We start from the raw sequence: 17,992 nt of genomic DNA on the forward strand, positions 1-17,992 counted from the left end.
TTATACAACTGAGCATTAAGGGCCTTGCTCAAGGGGCCCAACAATGGCATCAAGATAAGCCATGGGAAGGAGGCATATGGTAGCCCAACACCTTACCCACTAGGCTACCATATGCCTCCTTCCCATGGCTCATCTTGATGTTTATGTGTCTATTGCAGTTTTGGCAGTGAAGGGGGTCAGAATGGGCTGTCTCATCAGCTACAATGCTCTGTGTTCTGACACCTTTTCTTCACAGGCAGCATTACGGTTTCAGTACGGTTTTGTGCTACAGTAACTGTTTTGTGGGATTGGACAAGACAGGCTTGCTTCAATCCACTTTGCATCATAGAGACTAGGGCGGCCATGTCCCTGCCAGCAGTTAAGTGGATGTCCTTCCTTGTACCACTTCTTCTAGGTACTAAACACTGCTTACTGGGAACACCACACAAGACCCAATGTTTTGGAGACGACCCACTTGTATCTAAGAATCACAATTTGGCCTTTGTAGGTCACTCGGATCCTTACGAATGTCTGTTCATTTGTTGTCTGTTCATTTGCTGCCTAATATATACCACTTCTTGACAGGTGCCAGTGTAGAGAGATAATCATTATCATTCAGGTCACGTTTATGTACACACACCGTTCCCGAGTTCTGAAATTACAGATTTTCTAAAGCAATTGCGCATGCGCCTTGGCCAACCAGAGTGAACTGATGCTGCTACCTGTCATTGCTTTTTTCTTTGAGGCGCGCACTGCAGTGACAGAGAAACATAGACGGAGCGTAGGGGAAAGACTGGTGTGTTCTCATTCTGGTTCGATTCTAACGTAATAAAGAGGATAGATAAATCGCACCCTTGACATATCCAAGACCAGTTGATGTCGGATGACGCGCAAATATGACAGATATGGTCCGCATGGATTTGTGCTGAACACAAAACTATAGACATCCCACCAAACCCGAGAAGGAAACCTTTCTACATACTGGGCTAAGAGAGGAGAGAGGAGAGGAGAGGAGAGAGAGTAGAAGAGAGGAGATATCACCAGACACTACACACTGGGTGTGAGGAGAGGAAGCGCTTTCTCAGCTTGGAGCTCTCCGTTCAGAATCAAGACATATTCAGCGTCGCCTTTTAGTAAATGCCGCCAGTACCACTGTCCTGTGGTTCCACACCTGTATAGGATCTTTTAGTGAAGTGCATTATGATGTTGGAGTGCATGTTTTTTGGAAAATTGGTTCACGTGTTCGTGGGAGCATCTTCTTTTGCACTGAATTTTTTATTTTCCTAATCGCTGTCATATTATATTCGACAAAGCGATTTACCTGAGCTATGCGTAATTGGAGACACATTTTAGAACTGCACGACCAAGACTGACAGCGTGCTTAATATTTTCAGTTCTGTGCAACCTCTCATTATCCGGTTTACCCATAGCGCGCATGTTTCCCCCGGGTCGGTGCGCGTTGCCTCGCCAGAGCTTTAGGATGTAACACCCGACCCTCGCTCGCGACATGCCCGAGCGACGCGATGGTCCAAGGCGACGAGAAAGACCGAGTTGTGATTAACGTCGGGGGGATCCGGCACCAGACCTATCGCAGCACCTTGCGCACTCTGCCGGGGACACGCTTGGCCTGGCTCGCCGAACCCGACGCCCACAGTCACTTCGACTACGACGCTCATGGAGACGAGTTTTTCTTCGACCGACACCCGGGCGTCTTCGCGCACATCCTTAACTACTACCGTACCGGAAAGCTGCATTGCCCGGCGGACGTATGCGGCCCGCTTTATGAGGAGGAGCTCGCCTTCTGGGGCATCGACGAGACGGACGTGGAGCCGTGCTGCTGGATGACCTACCGACAACACCGCGAAGCCGAGGAAGCCCTAGACAGTTTCGGCGGCGGGCCCGTCGACCTGGGCAGCGACGAGGTGGATGGAGACGGTCTGGGTGAATCCGGGGACGGTGACGACGAGTTGGAAATGACCAAGAGGCTCGCGCTCGGGGACACGACCGATGCCAAAACGGCTGGACTGTGGCAACGATGGCAACGTCGCGTCTGGGCGCTCTTCGAGGATCCCTACTCTTCTAAATATGCAAGGGTAAGTTATATGAAATGTCATAACATGAGCATAAATTATTACAACTGCAATCATGCACTTCTTCTGAATTGACTTGAAACCTTCCTGTCTTCCTTAAAACTGTAGCACAGTGTATGAAATCCCTATATTTGACAGGCTATGCACTGGATTAACTTGATTGAGCCCATTAATGAATATCCAGATTTAGAGTACAGAGGGTCACACTTTATATAACACAGGAAAGTGACTGTGTAGTGTGATTCATTGCTGAGAAGTTTTCAGTAAACAAGTGTTAATGCCAACTCATTCTTTTGGGTTAGGGTTAGATATAAAAATATAAGATATAAATATCTTAAAATAAAAATCCCATCGAATGAAATGATGTAAAGCTATTTTGTATAATATTCTTTTTTTATTCTCAGTATTGTGCACATATAAAAGTTTCACTAATATTGCAAAATATTGCTTTTCTAAGAAAGAAGGTGAAAAAACTGTCCTGCTGGACTAAAAACATCTGGACGGAAGCAGTCCTACATCTCAGTTTTTTTGGTGACAAAGTGCTAGCTGAATCCTAGAATTCGGGTGAGCCATTGATCGAACGGAAGAAATGGCAAAGAGGAATGTTGTTTCTAAAAGCTCTGGTTTCAGAAAAAAAAATAGCCTTGAAAAAAGGGTTGTGAAAATTTTGATTTGAAAATACAGGAAATGAAATATTTATTCTGCTTAGAAAATCTTTAAATTGTTCAAAGGTTATTTGCTGTCCTACAAAAACATCATAGTTTAAAGTATGGCATAATTAGCTGGAGAAAACACAATGCTTAGATATCTGTAGAGGCTTACAAAATGCTTACAAAATCTCATGGTTTTGTTTCAACCAGTCAGCTGCACACATAGATAATTCTACAAACTCAGTCAGTGTAGACAGTGCAGTTCCTAGATTTCGAATCAGGTCTGTTATTGCTTGGGTGGAATAATAGTCTGCACCCACAGCCAGCATTTTCTAGGCCTGGATGCTTTATTTTGGTGCAGTTGACTTTGCATAGGTGACTAAGTCTTGTGGAATTAAGCACAAACACCAATATTGCTTACGATGGCCAGGACTTGAGCACTTAAGGACACTAATTATGCTAATCATTAAGAAGGATGAGCAGGGAAATCAGAGTAGTTTGTGCTTGATGTAGAGAATACCTCTGAGCTGCAGTGGGATTAAGGAACAGCTCTTTATTTTGTGATTCTCATTATAATATGTAGAGTAAAGTAGATGTTCATGGTCAACTGGTTGTTTCCTTTAAAGTTTTATCAAATTATAATGTGTAATCTATACATCAGCTGTGTAATGATTACAGGCATTCAACAAGGGGAAAATGAGCAGTCTGCCTGGGCGTCATGTTGCATTGATCGACAGCTTCCCTCGCCTACAATAAAACTGCTGTGAGACGTGCCGTGAGCTCGCTCTCTGACAAATAATTCTCTATGGGAGTTAGATTAAAGGGAATGCATCACAAGCCAGAGGGTTTTTGATATTCATTTTTCCATGCTGCTTTGAGCTTCGAATCAGGGAGAGCTGATGCATCATTGATGGCACAAACATGCCTCTCATTCCATACAGCAGGACTGAGGGCTGCAATTGAGATTTTTGTTGATACTTGTTTATGTATTTATAGGTGTCTTAGAAGACAAAGCAATAAAGCAAGCTACGTTGTTTGATGCTGGTTCTCTGTAATGTAAGCAATAGAACAGCGTAATGTAATAGCTCCTCAATAACTCAGTGCACAATAAATAGCAACATACTTTCATGGTATTTCACATAGCGTAGAACGAGCAGAGCCATTTGATATTTGCACTGGAAATATAACCTCATCTCATGGGAAATTTGCACAAGTTCAAATGAAAGAGGGCGACGTGGTCGGATGTTATGTGATTTAATATTAGTCAAATTCTCTATCAACTAAATTCCCAGGTGTGATATATTGTTAAATATTCATTATGTCATTAATAAATTAACATGCAAAACTTACAGGGGAAAAAAACATCTTTCTTTTGCTTGTTAGTACTGGGGAACATTACATTGTTATAAAAACCTGCAATAATGAGCTTTCCTTGCAAGACCATTTGAGCATATAGTATGAAGTTTAGCTACCGTATATTATATGACTTTATTATTGTTGTGTAATGACTAGTGATTTGAATAACCTATGATAAACTGATTAGAAAACATGAAAATAAAAAATAAAAAGTCCAAAGAACTATGGATACACTTGGCAAAGTGAGCATGTTTTTAATACAGATTAAAAAAAAACCTGCACCTATTTAAACTTAACCATTAAAATTACAGAATAAAATTATGATAATTACAGAAACCCTAAAAACTTGTTGGGGAAGCCAACAAACCTTTCAAGATTGTAAAGCTTGCATTTCTTTTATTCTCTGAATCACTACAATTTAACAGATAACAATAAATTCAACAAAGATTTTTGCATGACAGTGTGAGTTTGGTGTGGTATAGTCTGGGGTGATTGCTGGGTAAAGGACAACATCAATTTTTAATTTCTTTCTAATAATTGGGCTACCACATTGCAATGAAAGCAGAATACTGTACCATTAGTAGATTTTAGCTGACAAAGGTCTAGCACAAGCCACAAAATGTTCCTGCAGACAGCTAATGGAGCATTACAATGCTGTGTTTACCAGATATTAGGAAACAGATAAGAGGTCAGAAATGCAGTAATGCAGGGTGTTAATAGATGGTAATGGCATGTTGGCTGATGAATTATGCGTAGAAAGCATGGTGGGGATAATGTGGTGGAGAAAATGAGTCAAAATTTGATAAAGATGATCGATGGAGCTGGAAAAAACCTTTTCATCACAGTTACATTTCAAATATGGATGAGATTAAACTGTGGGAATTTGACTGGTAAACCAAAACCTGGGAATCTGTCTAGTAAACCACATCAGTAGAACCTTCATATACTGGGAAAATGTTCTTTAAGGCGTTGAAGTTCAGCCATTCTTTGTAATTTCCATATTGTGTAAATATGGAAACCACATTGTCACTGTTTTTTAGTTAAAATGTGAGTCATATGACTCAATGAATTACTATCTTAAAAGTAAACCCTGTAGTCCTGTCTATCTTGTTCCACATGCAGAGAAAAAACTAGAGAGATGCCATAATGTGCTCATCTAGCTGCTGTTTATGTCGCTGTCCCACAGGCACCTGATATATTCATGTCCTTGGCAGATGAGATGTTGCTTTTTTCCCCTCATGAAAGTCTTGGGAATATGTTGTCATGGCAACAGGTTCAGAGCGCAAATGAAACTGATTAATGCTGCTCTTTCTCACGAGGTGCCAGAGAACGTGACAAACTTCGTCGGCGCTTTCTGTGTCATGTGACAATGTAGTTGCAGCAAGTGAGTCATTTTTACTTCCAGCACATCTCACATCTCACTGAAAGCCGTCAATTAACCGAAAATCCAATCATCAAGATAAAATGCCATCCAGTTGTCATGAAATCTTTGTTAACAGCCTATCTGCATTTCACTGAAATTAACATGTATTAATGATACCTTTTTGCTCTTGATGGCCTAAAACGGGTTAAATCATTGATAGATTTGTATGTATAATGTATAAACGGTACAGAAGTATCAGGCTTCAATTCTAGCTTGTCATAGATTCAGAGAGTGTTCTCTGTTCTCAACTGGATTAGTTGTCATGCACAGTGTGTGCATTTAGTTTTCACAGAAAATGCATTATCATTTTTGAATTGTCAATCACAGTAGAGTTTAGATGACTCATTGTTGATGCTTCAGTATTAATGCTTCCATACTGATTTGACCTCTTTTTTTTTTTTTTACTAAAAGCTTTGTTTGATTTTGATCATCACGAGCCATTTTAAACAATCTATTGTCCAGTTCAACAATCCAATAATTCTTACTATTGATTTAGTCAAACCTCATTCACAATTCAATTTTGCACACCAGTAAATTACAAATACTCCCCTCATCAATGTAACATCAATGCTATTCCAGTTTTTGTCTAATCTAATTCTCACATATTGTGCCCTGACCCATATTGGATTTGAACTACACAGAAGTAAGCTTTTCTGTAGAAAAAAAATGTTTTTTTTTTTATTTACGTGCTGGTCGATATACAGCACCTGCCTTCTTGGCTATGTGAGAGTAGATTGGCATGTTTCCAAGACACAGCACCTCCCATCTACCATAAGTCGCTCCCATTGCTTTGAGTTTTTTATGACTGGATAGATTCATAAAAAAAAGTGAGATACATCTGCCTGTTTTTTAGAGTATTTTTGTTATGTTCTGATGCATCCTTGTTTTGAAATGCAGTACGTCTTTTAGAATGGAAGTCTTGCACTTTTTTCAACAACTGACTTCATTAACTCCATTCATATTTCACTTGCAAATATGGAACAGATCACATACACTGTGTATAAAAGTAACTGTGTGACAGTTTCGGTCACTGTGAATAAATACAGCGTTCTTCTGAGTGATTGTCCTTATTCTCTGATTAAATGTACCTATCATGATGGTAGTGGTCTCTTCCAGGATGACCATCCACAGGGTACAAGGGCACACTGAATGTTTTAATGAGGAAAAAAAATATTCTAATTCATTTGGCATTCACAGTCACCAGATATAAACCTAACTGAACACCTAGGGGAAATTTTGGACTGACGTTGCTTTCCATGACCATAATTAAAAGTGAATGGTGCTTATCGCTCCGATACAGTTCCAGAGACTTGCATCTTGCCAAGCCTTTTGGTGGCTTAAACCCTTATGCTATTTACCATTAGTTTGTCATCTGTATAAATTATTAGTGATACTGAACTACAATTTGTAAGGGTCTAGTTATAAATAAACTAAAAAAGATGGCAGAAAGAATCCAGGATAGGAAGCTAGCATGAATGAAAAGCTTTTCATTCAATGAAAACCTTTTAATATTTAACCATTAACAATTAGCTAATGGCTAAAAATGTAACAATTCGTAGTGTTAATGCTTTATTTCACATAAACCTGCTGAAATATTCAAACATTTACTGGTTTAATTTCCTACATCTTTAGAAGCACTTTGCCTCTATAGCTGATGAAGAATGTTTGACTATATTGTGTAATCTTTATAATAATATAGCTGTTTTTAATACGGTTTCAGACTGTAAAGGTGTGACAAACCAGGAATGGCATCCCAACATGGACATAACATGCAAAGTTAACAGTCAATCTGTTTTCATATTTTTTATTTTTTTAAATTAATAAATTAATTTCTTAATCTTTCACTGTTTGTTTTTACCCAATATGTTGTTGTAGAGAGAACTGACAACTGCTAACCCACAGGTAGAGTCTGTTTTTATACCTGTGGAGAGTGACAATTCACGCATTATCATCTATGTCCTCAGTGGATCCTCACTTTCTTGAGCTCTGACCATTTTACTTGTTTCCCTGTGGGGATTAGAGAGTGTGCACTCAATCACTCACTGAACAGCAGAGTCGCTCTCAAATCAGCCACTGAGCAGATCCAGTAAACAGACCAATTAACAAGCTGAGCTATCTTAAGACCACATGAAATAGCCAAACTATTAAAACAATTACATACCATCAGTCCAGTCGCTGTAACATACATAACATATAAAAACTCCTGCTGAGTTTAAGGATGGACATAGATGATGGTAGAAAGAGAATGTTTAAACCTAAGGCTTATGACATAAATACACTGTACAGAGAGTTAGGACATGGAACTAAAATGTGAATGGAAGCCAAAACTGAAGGATGCACGGGCGGCCCAGGCTCATCAGATTGCTCTTTGTTGCCATAGCAACTACGGTGGAGGTTGAGAAGATCTGGAGAGGAGGAGACTCATCACTACAGAAATTACAAATAAACCGAATTGAGCAAAGAGCTGATCATAAATGCATTTACCAGGTATAAATATATAAAAAAGAGCTTGTATAGTTCATAGTAAAGTCCAATACAGATTTTGATAGTGATAGAAGAATCTAGTATGTAGATTTTAAACCCCTTAAATCTATTAATTTCACTGTAGTTAAAAAACAAATCATAGTAATAATAAGCTGCAACTTGAAGTGTTCTGATTAAGTCAGAAAGCTAACCTATACGCATATATTTAATATTTTATTATAAAGTACAAGATAAATGACAGTGCTGAATAGAGACTTATATTTCAATACTTATGTTCTTAATACTGGGGTTTAGCAAAAAAAGAGAATTGGCTTTATTCCAAAAAGCAAAAAATGAGAAAAAACGGATTAAGTAACACATTTTGTGCCAGGATTCAAACATTTTTTTCTCCGTTTATCTTGTGACCATCTGCTTGGTTTCCTCGTTTCCATTTTCTTTCTCTTTCTTGCCCTCGTCCTTTTTTTTTCGTCTATGCCTGTTTCACTCTGTGCATGATTATTAAGCTGTCTGCAGTGCCTGGCTTTCTGCTTCTAGTAGGCTCAATTTAGTTCAGTGCAAGCGATCACATGTAGACATTGTTCCTGATTGAAAAAGAAGGTGCAGCTAGAAATAATGGATGACTTAATGCCTTATAACTAAACGGGTCATGTTTTATAGTTAATGAGATGTATGTGACGGCACAAGACGAAGTTTGAATGGAATATCAGGGATTTTTTTTACTCCATGAATACTGAACAGAGATCCTCCCTGGAGGGAGCTTGGAGTGATTAGCATTAATTAGAGTGCAGCAGCCTAGGTCCTGTTAATTACTGGAGGAAGATAGCGAGGAGTTGCATTACTCCACCATGTGATTTCACTCCCATTAACTGTTTGCAAGATGCACATACATCACAAGTTTTACCAAATAGTCTCTGGTATATGATATATTATATTGGCATACAGACAGAGGAAAATCTGATATGCATAGATGTACATAGATCCATTCTTTTATGAAATTCATTTGTGGATGACTAAAGTTTTGACTGCACACGTACACATAATAAAACACAAGCACATTCATTTATTGCAAACAAACGGCTCTATTCTACAGCCCACTCATACACTATATTATGCATGCCTGCATGCCTACATAAACCTACACACCATATTTCACTACGTTTTCCCCTTCGCTTTGCCCTTTACTCGATGCACAGCTAATAAAATGCAAAGCCGATCAGACAGACTCTTGTCCGCTTTCCAGAGCGACCCATGTTTCTCCCTAATCATGTCACCTCGCTCCCTCGTTTTCCCCAGTTCTGTCTCAGAGCAGTAAGTGGAGCAGGACATCCCTTTAAAAAGCACCAGAACAGTGCCTCTGGAGAAAAAGCAGCTGTTAATAGCTTTGGCAAAACTCAACTAAGAAGCATGATGTCAGACACCAAAACTGGGGCGTCATAGGGGCCACAATGACTGATTCCGGGCTTTGTTAAAAGGTTATCACCTGGGGACAAGTTTGACTGGATTTAAAGTAGGATAAAAATCTCCATGGTGCAGTGACTTCAGAAGATTAAGCTGCTTTCTAGTGCTATGTTTGCATTGCACATGCAAAACACCACCACTTACCATGTCACGTACTGATTAAAGGCCATGGGAAAAGTCTTTAGAATTAAAACAATCAGAAGAATAATTCAATTCTGTGAAAGTAAAAATTTTGTTCAATTTGCTCACACATTTTGAATTGTAATTTTGATGGAAGTGATATGCTAAGAAGAGATTGCAGAATAGAAAAATACATGTTTCTTAAAAACATGCAGAGAGGAATTAAAGAGGCAGTTATCTTTCAAATAAACATTAGTGTGTGATAAGTATGCAACATGCACCATTCAGACACTTGACTGGATTTGTTGCTATGTGTGTGTAGTCATGGTAACTCATTTCTGGCCTTATGGTCAAGAGAAAACAAATAAAGTAACATGAAACCAGACTAAATCAATCACACAGGCGTTAGCAAGTAATTAAAAGCAAATATGCTACGTCATGCACAAGTGTTTGTCTTGATCAATGCGTAAAGTAAAACCAAAAGGGGGTGGATCAATGCATCTTAATACATGGATTTAATGTACAATCACAAATAGCTGTTCTTTTACATGGCCTGTTAAAAACTCGGTGTTGCTGCATGATTTTTTACCAGCAATTATCTTTACCTCTGGAGGTAAACATGGTTTTTATTGTTTTGTTGGTGTGCAAATATTGGATTTGTGTAGGTGCTGTAAACATTCCACAATACATTATCAGAAGTAATGTAATACAAATAGATGTGTGTAATATATGTAAGGTAAAAGAAAAGAAAATTACAAACAAAAATCTCTTTCAAATAGTCAAACAATTCTAGCGTAAGTAGAAATAAGTAAAATGCAAAGATAAAACAAACCAAGAAACACTTTCCAAGTGTAAGCCTGCGTTTGTTCTCCTGATGCACTCTCTATAAGCAATAACAAAGTATAACACAATGAGCTTGCCTCTAGTTGAATGCACACCGATTTATAACATTTCATAGTATGATCTCATAACGGTCATTCTGCTTCTGTCCGCATATCGCCAAGTCTCTCATGATCTCATACTTTTGCAAAACATCCTGAGAAGTCTCCTAGGCTGCATGGCCTATTGTGTGTTCTTATTCAGCTGACACAAAGCTGCTGACCCAAAGCCTTGTGATTTATTTTTTATGCTTTCACTGTTACTCTTTGTCTTAATATCTAAAACATACCAATGAAAATTATATAATTTCTTAATCACATAATGGTTACATACATTCATATAAAGGTAAATGAAACTTGTCATTTTATGAAATGAAAAAGAAAATTCATATAAAGGTAAAGGAAACTTAGCATTCTATAAAATGGAAAAGAAAACATAACAATTCTATAATCTTCTTTCAGCAAGATGATGAGTCTTGATCCAAATGTCTAGGTACAGTGTCTGTTCCTCTTTGGGTTGAATCAGGTTCCTTCTAGGTCTTTTTCTTTACAGTTTTAATCAGATACATTCAATTTCTTTATGTCCAATAACAATTTCCCCATTTCTTTTAGTTTATTTTCTACAGCTTCCTTTTTCCTCGCTCTCTGTCTTTGTTGTCTTTTATTTCTTTTCTCTCTTTAATTAATTTCACTTTGTTTCGTTATAGTATTGGATGAGATTGTTACATAAGGATAACCATGTGTACATTGTAATACAGTTACATGTGATATGGCAGTTACTCCACTCCTAACAATTCTATTCACATCAATATAAATGCTAGTATTGATGGTATAGTACTACAATTCAAAAATGAACAGAAATAAAAATGAACTATGACACATTTATGCAACATCACCAAAAGTTTTATACTGGTTTTGGCAGTACTTTTATCCAATACACATGTTTTTCTAAGTAGAATAGGCTCACAAAGGGACTGGGTTTGTGTCTTAATTTCCTTCTGTATTGAAGGGATCTTTGGAAGAGCATCTCCTGTGGTGTTTCCATTTGGGACAGCACGTTGTGGTTTGTCATGTGGCTGTTTGGATCCCTTGATGCTGGTTTGTAGGAGGTGAATATGTAGTGAATTGTAGGGAAACATCCATCTATTAACACTGCATGTAAGAACATGCTGATGTTTGTGTACATTTGGACAGCCTCCATGATTAGGGTTAGGATTAAGTATAGACATAAATTATTTAGCTCCCAAATATAGTAATGGAACTGTGTAAGATGATGCAAATGCCCCAATATCAACGGTGGTGGAGGAGGTGAGGGTGGCAGAAAGGTCCCTGCTGATCAACAGTGGGTGTGTTGGTGTTGCACATGGACAAAGCAACTGGTCCAGGCAGGTCTATGCCAGACCTCTGGGGCTTTGGGCATGAATGCCAGGATCATGTGATAGTGGTGTCCCTCATTGCCATGGACCTGCCACAGGTCTCATTTAAGATGTTTAGAGAAGTCCCTGTATCTGATCAGATTTTAAACTAATTTATATTTATAGTGACTGTAGTCTATCAAAAGTGGCTTTCAGTTTTGAATATGTATCTATGTATATGCATATTCATTATATACTGTATGTATTATTTACTCAAATACTTAAATAATAAATACTGTATTAGAAATTGTGATTTTAAAATAACTTGTATTTAAAATGGCACATGGTAGCAGTTTCTGACACGTACTGTAGAAATCTCTTTTTCTACATAACTCTCACTCAGGAAATTGGATTTGTGTAGGTCCTGTGTACATTCCAAAAATACAAGAAGAATAAGTAAGCCCATCGGCAGTACAGTATGATGTAAAAGAGATGATAACCCTGAAGTTCACACAGACAGTACTATTGTTTATCCTAAATATGAAGTAGACATTAATAATGTCACAGGGTTTCACCAAATCAAAAATTGACAGCTACAGTATGTGTAGAAAACAATGACTCATCGGAAACGAGGCGGATTGAAGCATTCTGAAAAAATATTTTCTCTCTGGACTGTCAAACTGGCTATGTAATGCACTGCCTAGTTTGTGTCCTGAAAGCATTTCAGCATACAAGAATGTCAATGCTAATTTCTGGCATTAGCCAAGTCATGTACCTAACATGCTATGTATAATGAAAAACATAAGGTTAGTGAGGTAAGATAAGACTCACTAAGGTCAATAAGGTCTAATTTTACAAGGGCATTATCTATGTTGCTAGGGTTGCCATCACATAGGTATGATTTTCCCCCTCAACATACTGTACTTGTGGATTGGCTACTTTAAAGTTGCCTACAGGTGTGAATGTGTGTGAAAATTATGCCCTGAGATGGGCTGGCATCACATCAGTGGTATGGTCCCATTTCATGCCCAATGATCTTCTATCCACTATGGCCAAACCAGAATAAAGCTCTTGCTGTATGTGAATGAATGAACGAATGAATGAATTAATCAAAATCAGAAAGAGCTTTATTGCCAAGTATGCATGCTCATACAAGGGATTTATTTTAGTGCACAGAGGCAACGACACACAGACAATAAAAATAAGATGAGAATAAAAAAAATACAAATAGCAAAAATATTTAAAATATTTTTAAAAAAATAAACAAATTGTATGTACAGTTGTGCTATAGATGATACAATGGAATGAATGAATGAATAATCTATGTTATGTACCCAAAACTGATCTCTCTAAGCTTCCGTTGTTCTAACTTTTCTAACTGGTTTTAGCTTCCAAAAAATCCTTATTGGTATAAGATAAACTTCATTCATCAAATAAACTTCAATTATTTGATTAGCATTTCCCAGATCAGGCCAACCCCTGTTATCAAGGGCAGTGTTAAAGCAACTAGCTTGTTAATGTCTACTTAATTAGCACATGAACAACTAGTAATTCTGCAATAATTGAGTGGTGGAAAAATGACAGTGTTGAGTTTGTAGCTGGGTAGCGTGGACAACTCATGCTGTGACTTGAACCACATGATTTTCACATCTCCTCCATTGGCAGCCATAAAGATCCTTCATAGATGCCAGGATGTCATGTTTGCCCACTAGTGCATTTTAACTTTCATTCAGTACTGTCCACACACACACACACACACACACACACACACACACACACACACACACACACACACACACACACACACACACACATCAAGACAGCAGTATAAAGCAATGTAGCATAGTAGTACTGTATAATAGTATATAGCAGTATGAAGCAGTAGTATAAACAGATGAGACTGACTGTATGTCAAAAAATTATGTCAGAACCAGAAAAGACAAGTGTTGCTTGTTTCTCCTAAGGAGTCAGAGTAATCAAAGTAAATATTATTGAATATAATATGCTGATAAGGTGCATTTAGACTGCCTGCGGTAACATTTTCAGGCCACAGTAACCACGGGTATTGATGCGGCTGTTTTCTTTTGTACCTCATTGTATATACAGCATTCATCACTGCTATAAGCCTACTACATGTTTTGAGACTGCTCTCTATGTCAAGTTTCTCAAAGTCCTATTGCAAATTAATGTAGCTTGGATGTGTGGATTCAGTGCAAGGCATTCAAATAATCATATGTAAAGTGCTATTGGAAGCATCCGGTTGAACAATGGCTTTTAGTGGGTTTACCTGTTAAAGAACATAGAATAATTTAGATGCATGCACACACTTTGAGCATATCGTAAAAATATAGGCCATTTTGGAAGCTGGCTCTATTTGAGTTGTTTAAAATCAGTGGTTTAAACTCTTCCCACCTATATAAAAGAGGATACAAAGAGAAAAAGAATGATGTGGCTGTGGAACAGGAAACTGCTGCCACTGGATACAGATATATGTTATATGTTATTCTGAGCAAATATAAGCCATTATGAGAGTATTGTATTTTTCTGCATTAAGCAGTGTTATATTTAACATAGATACCAATGAATTCACACTCATTCACCCCTTTCTCGCTCTTCTCCGATGAAAATCATGCACTTTGACATTTATAAAAGGGCACCAGTGGTCTCCAGTGGCTGAATATCTGACCCCTTAGCCCACGGACATTGGCTTATGTTTGGTGCATCTCCATTGAGCCCGGCTGATGGAGTATTAACGCTGAAGGTCATTTCTAAAAGGTCAGGCGTAAAAGTCCAGCTTTTCTGGGTGTGGTCAATAGTGTTTACAGCCTTGGTGTTTGATGCTGTCAGGCTCATTTCAGTCACTCTAAAACACACAGAAAAGCAGACAGAATCTGGAATGTGGGTGCAAGGCAGCACTGGGTTACATAAGAGAACGTGACAGGCTTTTATCTTCAGGATGCTTCCTAGGTAGAACAAGAGAAAGAGGTAGAGACAGAGAGAGGTGATGTAAGGGGAAGGGGGAGGCTGGCATGCTATTTTTGAGATACTTGATCAAGGCTCTTCCCTTTCTCTCTCTTTCTCTCTTTCCATTCTCTCCATTCTCTCTCTCTCTCTCTGCAGTTTTTGCAACAGAGACCAGTTAACTCTGTGACCACTCAGCTATTTTTGCTCTGTTGGGGCCATTTTAAAAAGAACCAATTCTCTTGTATTGCAATTTTGCACCCACCCTTTATTTTGCAGCATGCAATTATGGTTTTAGTACTAACACACAGTACTAGCACTCATCACGTTTATTATACCAGTAAATTCTCCTGTATTGATGCAGATATGTGTGTCAATACCATTGATCACAATGCTTTAATGCAGTTGAACATCTGCTTAAAGCTTGTATCTAAAGTGGATAGAATTATAGAAGGTGCACAAGAGTGCAGCGCTAATCATCTACAATGTCTGCTTGTAGAAAAAAACAATCCATAAATCAAGTATGTCTTTTTTTTTTTGCTCAACTATAATGAACTCTGTTCATCAGAATCAACTTGAAACAGTTTAAAATCTCAGAAATCAATAACCTGATTCTTCATCTTTGAAAACCCTGGTTGGTGGTTAAACCTAAGGGGTTAAAGCCCAGTAAATGTAAGAATTGGGGTGTTAAACATTGAAAAGGTTTGATACGATGCACCATGCGCTATGAAAATGATCATATTGTAGTGTACAGTACTGTACTGCATTTAATTTCTAATGGAGCAATAGTGAAAATTATTTTCTTGATGTTTGTTAGTGTTGTTGAAATGCATTTGGGATTGAAAATAGAATTGACAATTAATGGAACACATTTAATATTTCATCATCTTTTACACTATAATCAGATCATATTTAGGCTGTTAGTTCTGACAGTATTTTCTGTGTTCATTGGGAAACTCTGTAATTACTGTATTTGATGCAGAGTTAGGTACTTTGACTTATGACTCAGACTTAAATTTAACTGAATCACAGCATGACTAGAAGTCTAGAACAAATACATTTCTTTGAAGAAAACATGAATAAAACAAGTAATTTACGACTGCTCACTTTATTTTGATTGATGGTCCGAAGGTGGCCCATTACATTAACATATGGAATGGAGAGATCTGGGTTTATCTTCTGTCCTGAATGGTGAAATTAATTCAGGTGCTAAAACTTTGGATGTAACTTATAATCCTAGAATCAACTCTATTAACTATATTATTTCAAATAATTTGTATTTTATGTTTAATATTTATTTTATACAAAAGACACCATAGACGAATAATATTGTTTATTTCTGTGTCATCCATCTACAGCTTAAGGGAGGGTAGTTAAAATATTTATTTTCAAGCTGCGTGTAACTGTATATATATATTTTTTCAGTGCTATTAATGTTGCATTACCACACACCATACCGTCTTAAAATAAATTATTCACTAACCTCTGACTCTTCCAGGCCACTTAAAAGCTATTTGAGAGCTTTTTAGATCCGTACAGAAGCCAAATAATCTCTGGCTTATTGTAAGCTTTACAAAGTTGCACAAACACCTTGTGATGGGAAGCAGGAGGTAAGACGTGTCTTAAAAGCAGTATTATTATCTTAGTCTTGTAAAGATGATGTCTGAGAGACTTAGATGATTCATAAAGTATAATTTAAAGTATGCAAAATTATCATTAAAAATTAAGTCAGTAATATTACAGCAGCAAATTGCTCTTGCACTCCCGATTCACTGTGGAAAGGCTAAATTATTTCAAGTCAGATCTGTTGGATCGGTTACCTAAAGTTCTTCAAATAACAATAACATTTGATCATATATATATTTGGTCATACATACAAATTGAGTAAGTTTTGTAAATACATTTGTGATTGGAAAAAACAAATCAGACTTTTTTTAAACAAATAATTAAATCTAATTAAAGTTAATCAACCATCAATCATCAATTTTCACTAACACAAACTATGGCAAAAGAAAGAGACCTTCTATAATATGTGAGAATGATTTAGGTTGGAAGTCTTTTTGTGTTGGATGGCTTAGGGATTGCTAATTTTATTCATAATAATAATAATAATAATAATAATAATAATAATAATAATAATAATAATAATCTTTATTTATGAAGAACTTCAAAAACAGCCACAGCTGATACAAAGTGCTGTACACCATAAAATAAAAATAATAAGTATGTAGACAGAAGAAGTACAGTATGTAGGCAGAAGAAGGTAAATAAATAACCAATACGAAAAATAAATATATAAAAACTATAGAACATAAGCAGGAATAAGAGATGACACAGCAGAAACAATATGAAATAGAACAATTTGGGGAAAAAATTCATGCCTGTACAAAAGCCAGGGAATAAAAATGAGTTTTAAGTCGGGTTTTAAACATGGAGAATTTTTCCTTGACATACTATTGGTATATAGCAAAAACTTTGATTACAGGGTGCATATAATGGTCATAACAGGTAGTAGTAAAAAAGTGTACTGCAGTTTGTGTATGTCAGAAATGTATGTAGAAATGGGTGTCCTTGTTTCACACAAAGATGAAGAACCAAGAAAATGAAGCTCTGTTTCCATTATGCAAAATCTTTAGGACAGTTTTAGGTCTTTTGGTGTGATTTTTAAGATGTTGTGGGGCTGGAAATTTTGCTGAGAATTGGCACTTGTACATAACAACGGGAGAAAACATAATGAGAGTAGAAAACAATTGTTGGATCAGACAGGAATTGTGCAGAAAATATCTGGTAATCTCTTAGAGCTTTCTGTAGTTACATACAAATCAGTTACATGTCAATAAAATAGAATTCATGTTATCATGTTGCCTTTGGTCCAATTTAGACTATTAACATAACTAAAATGCTGGTACTGTTGGAGCCTGTATAGTGTAATCAGGAAGGTGGTGATGGATGATCTGTGGACTTGCTGCACTTAGTTTAGCCTGAGAGGTTGGAGCAGTATGTAGTGGTTTGTCTTGCTGTAAGTTTCCATGCGTGGGACTCAGTGTAGGAGGTTTGCACTCTCTTCACCTGTAAAGCAAGCAAGGGCACAAAAAGAGAAAAAAAAAAGAAAAGAGAAATGAAAAGAAAAAAAATGTTATGTAGAATAAAAAAAATGTGAAAATGGACTGTAAATTATGGCATAAGTTGGTTGTAAGTTGTATGGGAAGATACACAATGGACACACAACTGTACTGAT

General features: G+C 37.2%; 1 protein-coding gene across 9 annotated transcripts in view; it reads left to right on the forward strand.

The window, feature by feature from the left end:
- Positions 1-705: 705 nt before the first annotated feature.
- kcnc1a (potassium voltage-gated channel, Shaw-related subfamily, member 1a) overlaps positions 706-17,992 on the forward strand; it is a 38,699-nt gene continuing 21,412 nt past the window's right edge. For 4 of the 9 annotated variants that reach the window (XM_027137040.2, XM_027137041.2, XM_027137042.2 and 1 more), the window contains exon 1: positions 710-2,072. In XM_027137040.2, the coding sequence (XP_026992841.1) occupies positions 1,503-2,072 (570 nt within the window). In that variant the 5' untranslated portion in view covers positions 710-1,502. Of the gene's footprint in view, positions 2,073-17,992 lie in introns of all 9 variants that reach the window. The other 5 variants (XR_003439159.2, XM_047815617.1, XM_027137045.2 and 2 more) reach the window with 2 other exon arrangements.

This window comes from Tachysurus fulvidraco, chromosome 1, assembly GCF_022655615.1.
Source record: "Tachysurus fulvidraco isolate hzauxx_2018 chromosome 1, HZAU_PFXX_2.0, whole genome shotgun sequence".
Taxonomy (NCBI): domain Eukaryota; kingdom Metazoa; phylum Chordata; class Actinopteri; order Siluriformes; family Bagridae; genus Tachysurus; species Tachysurus fulvidraco.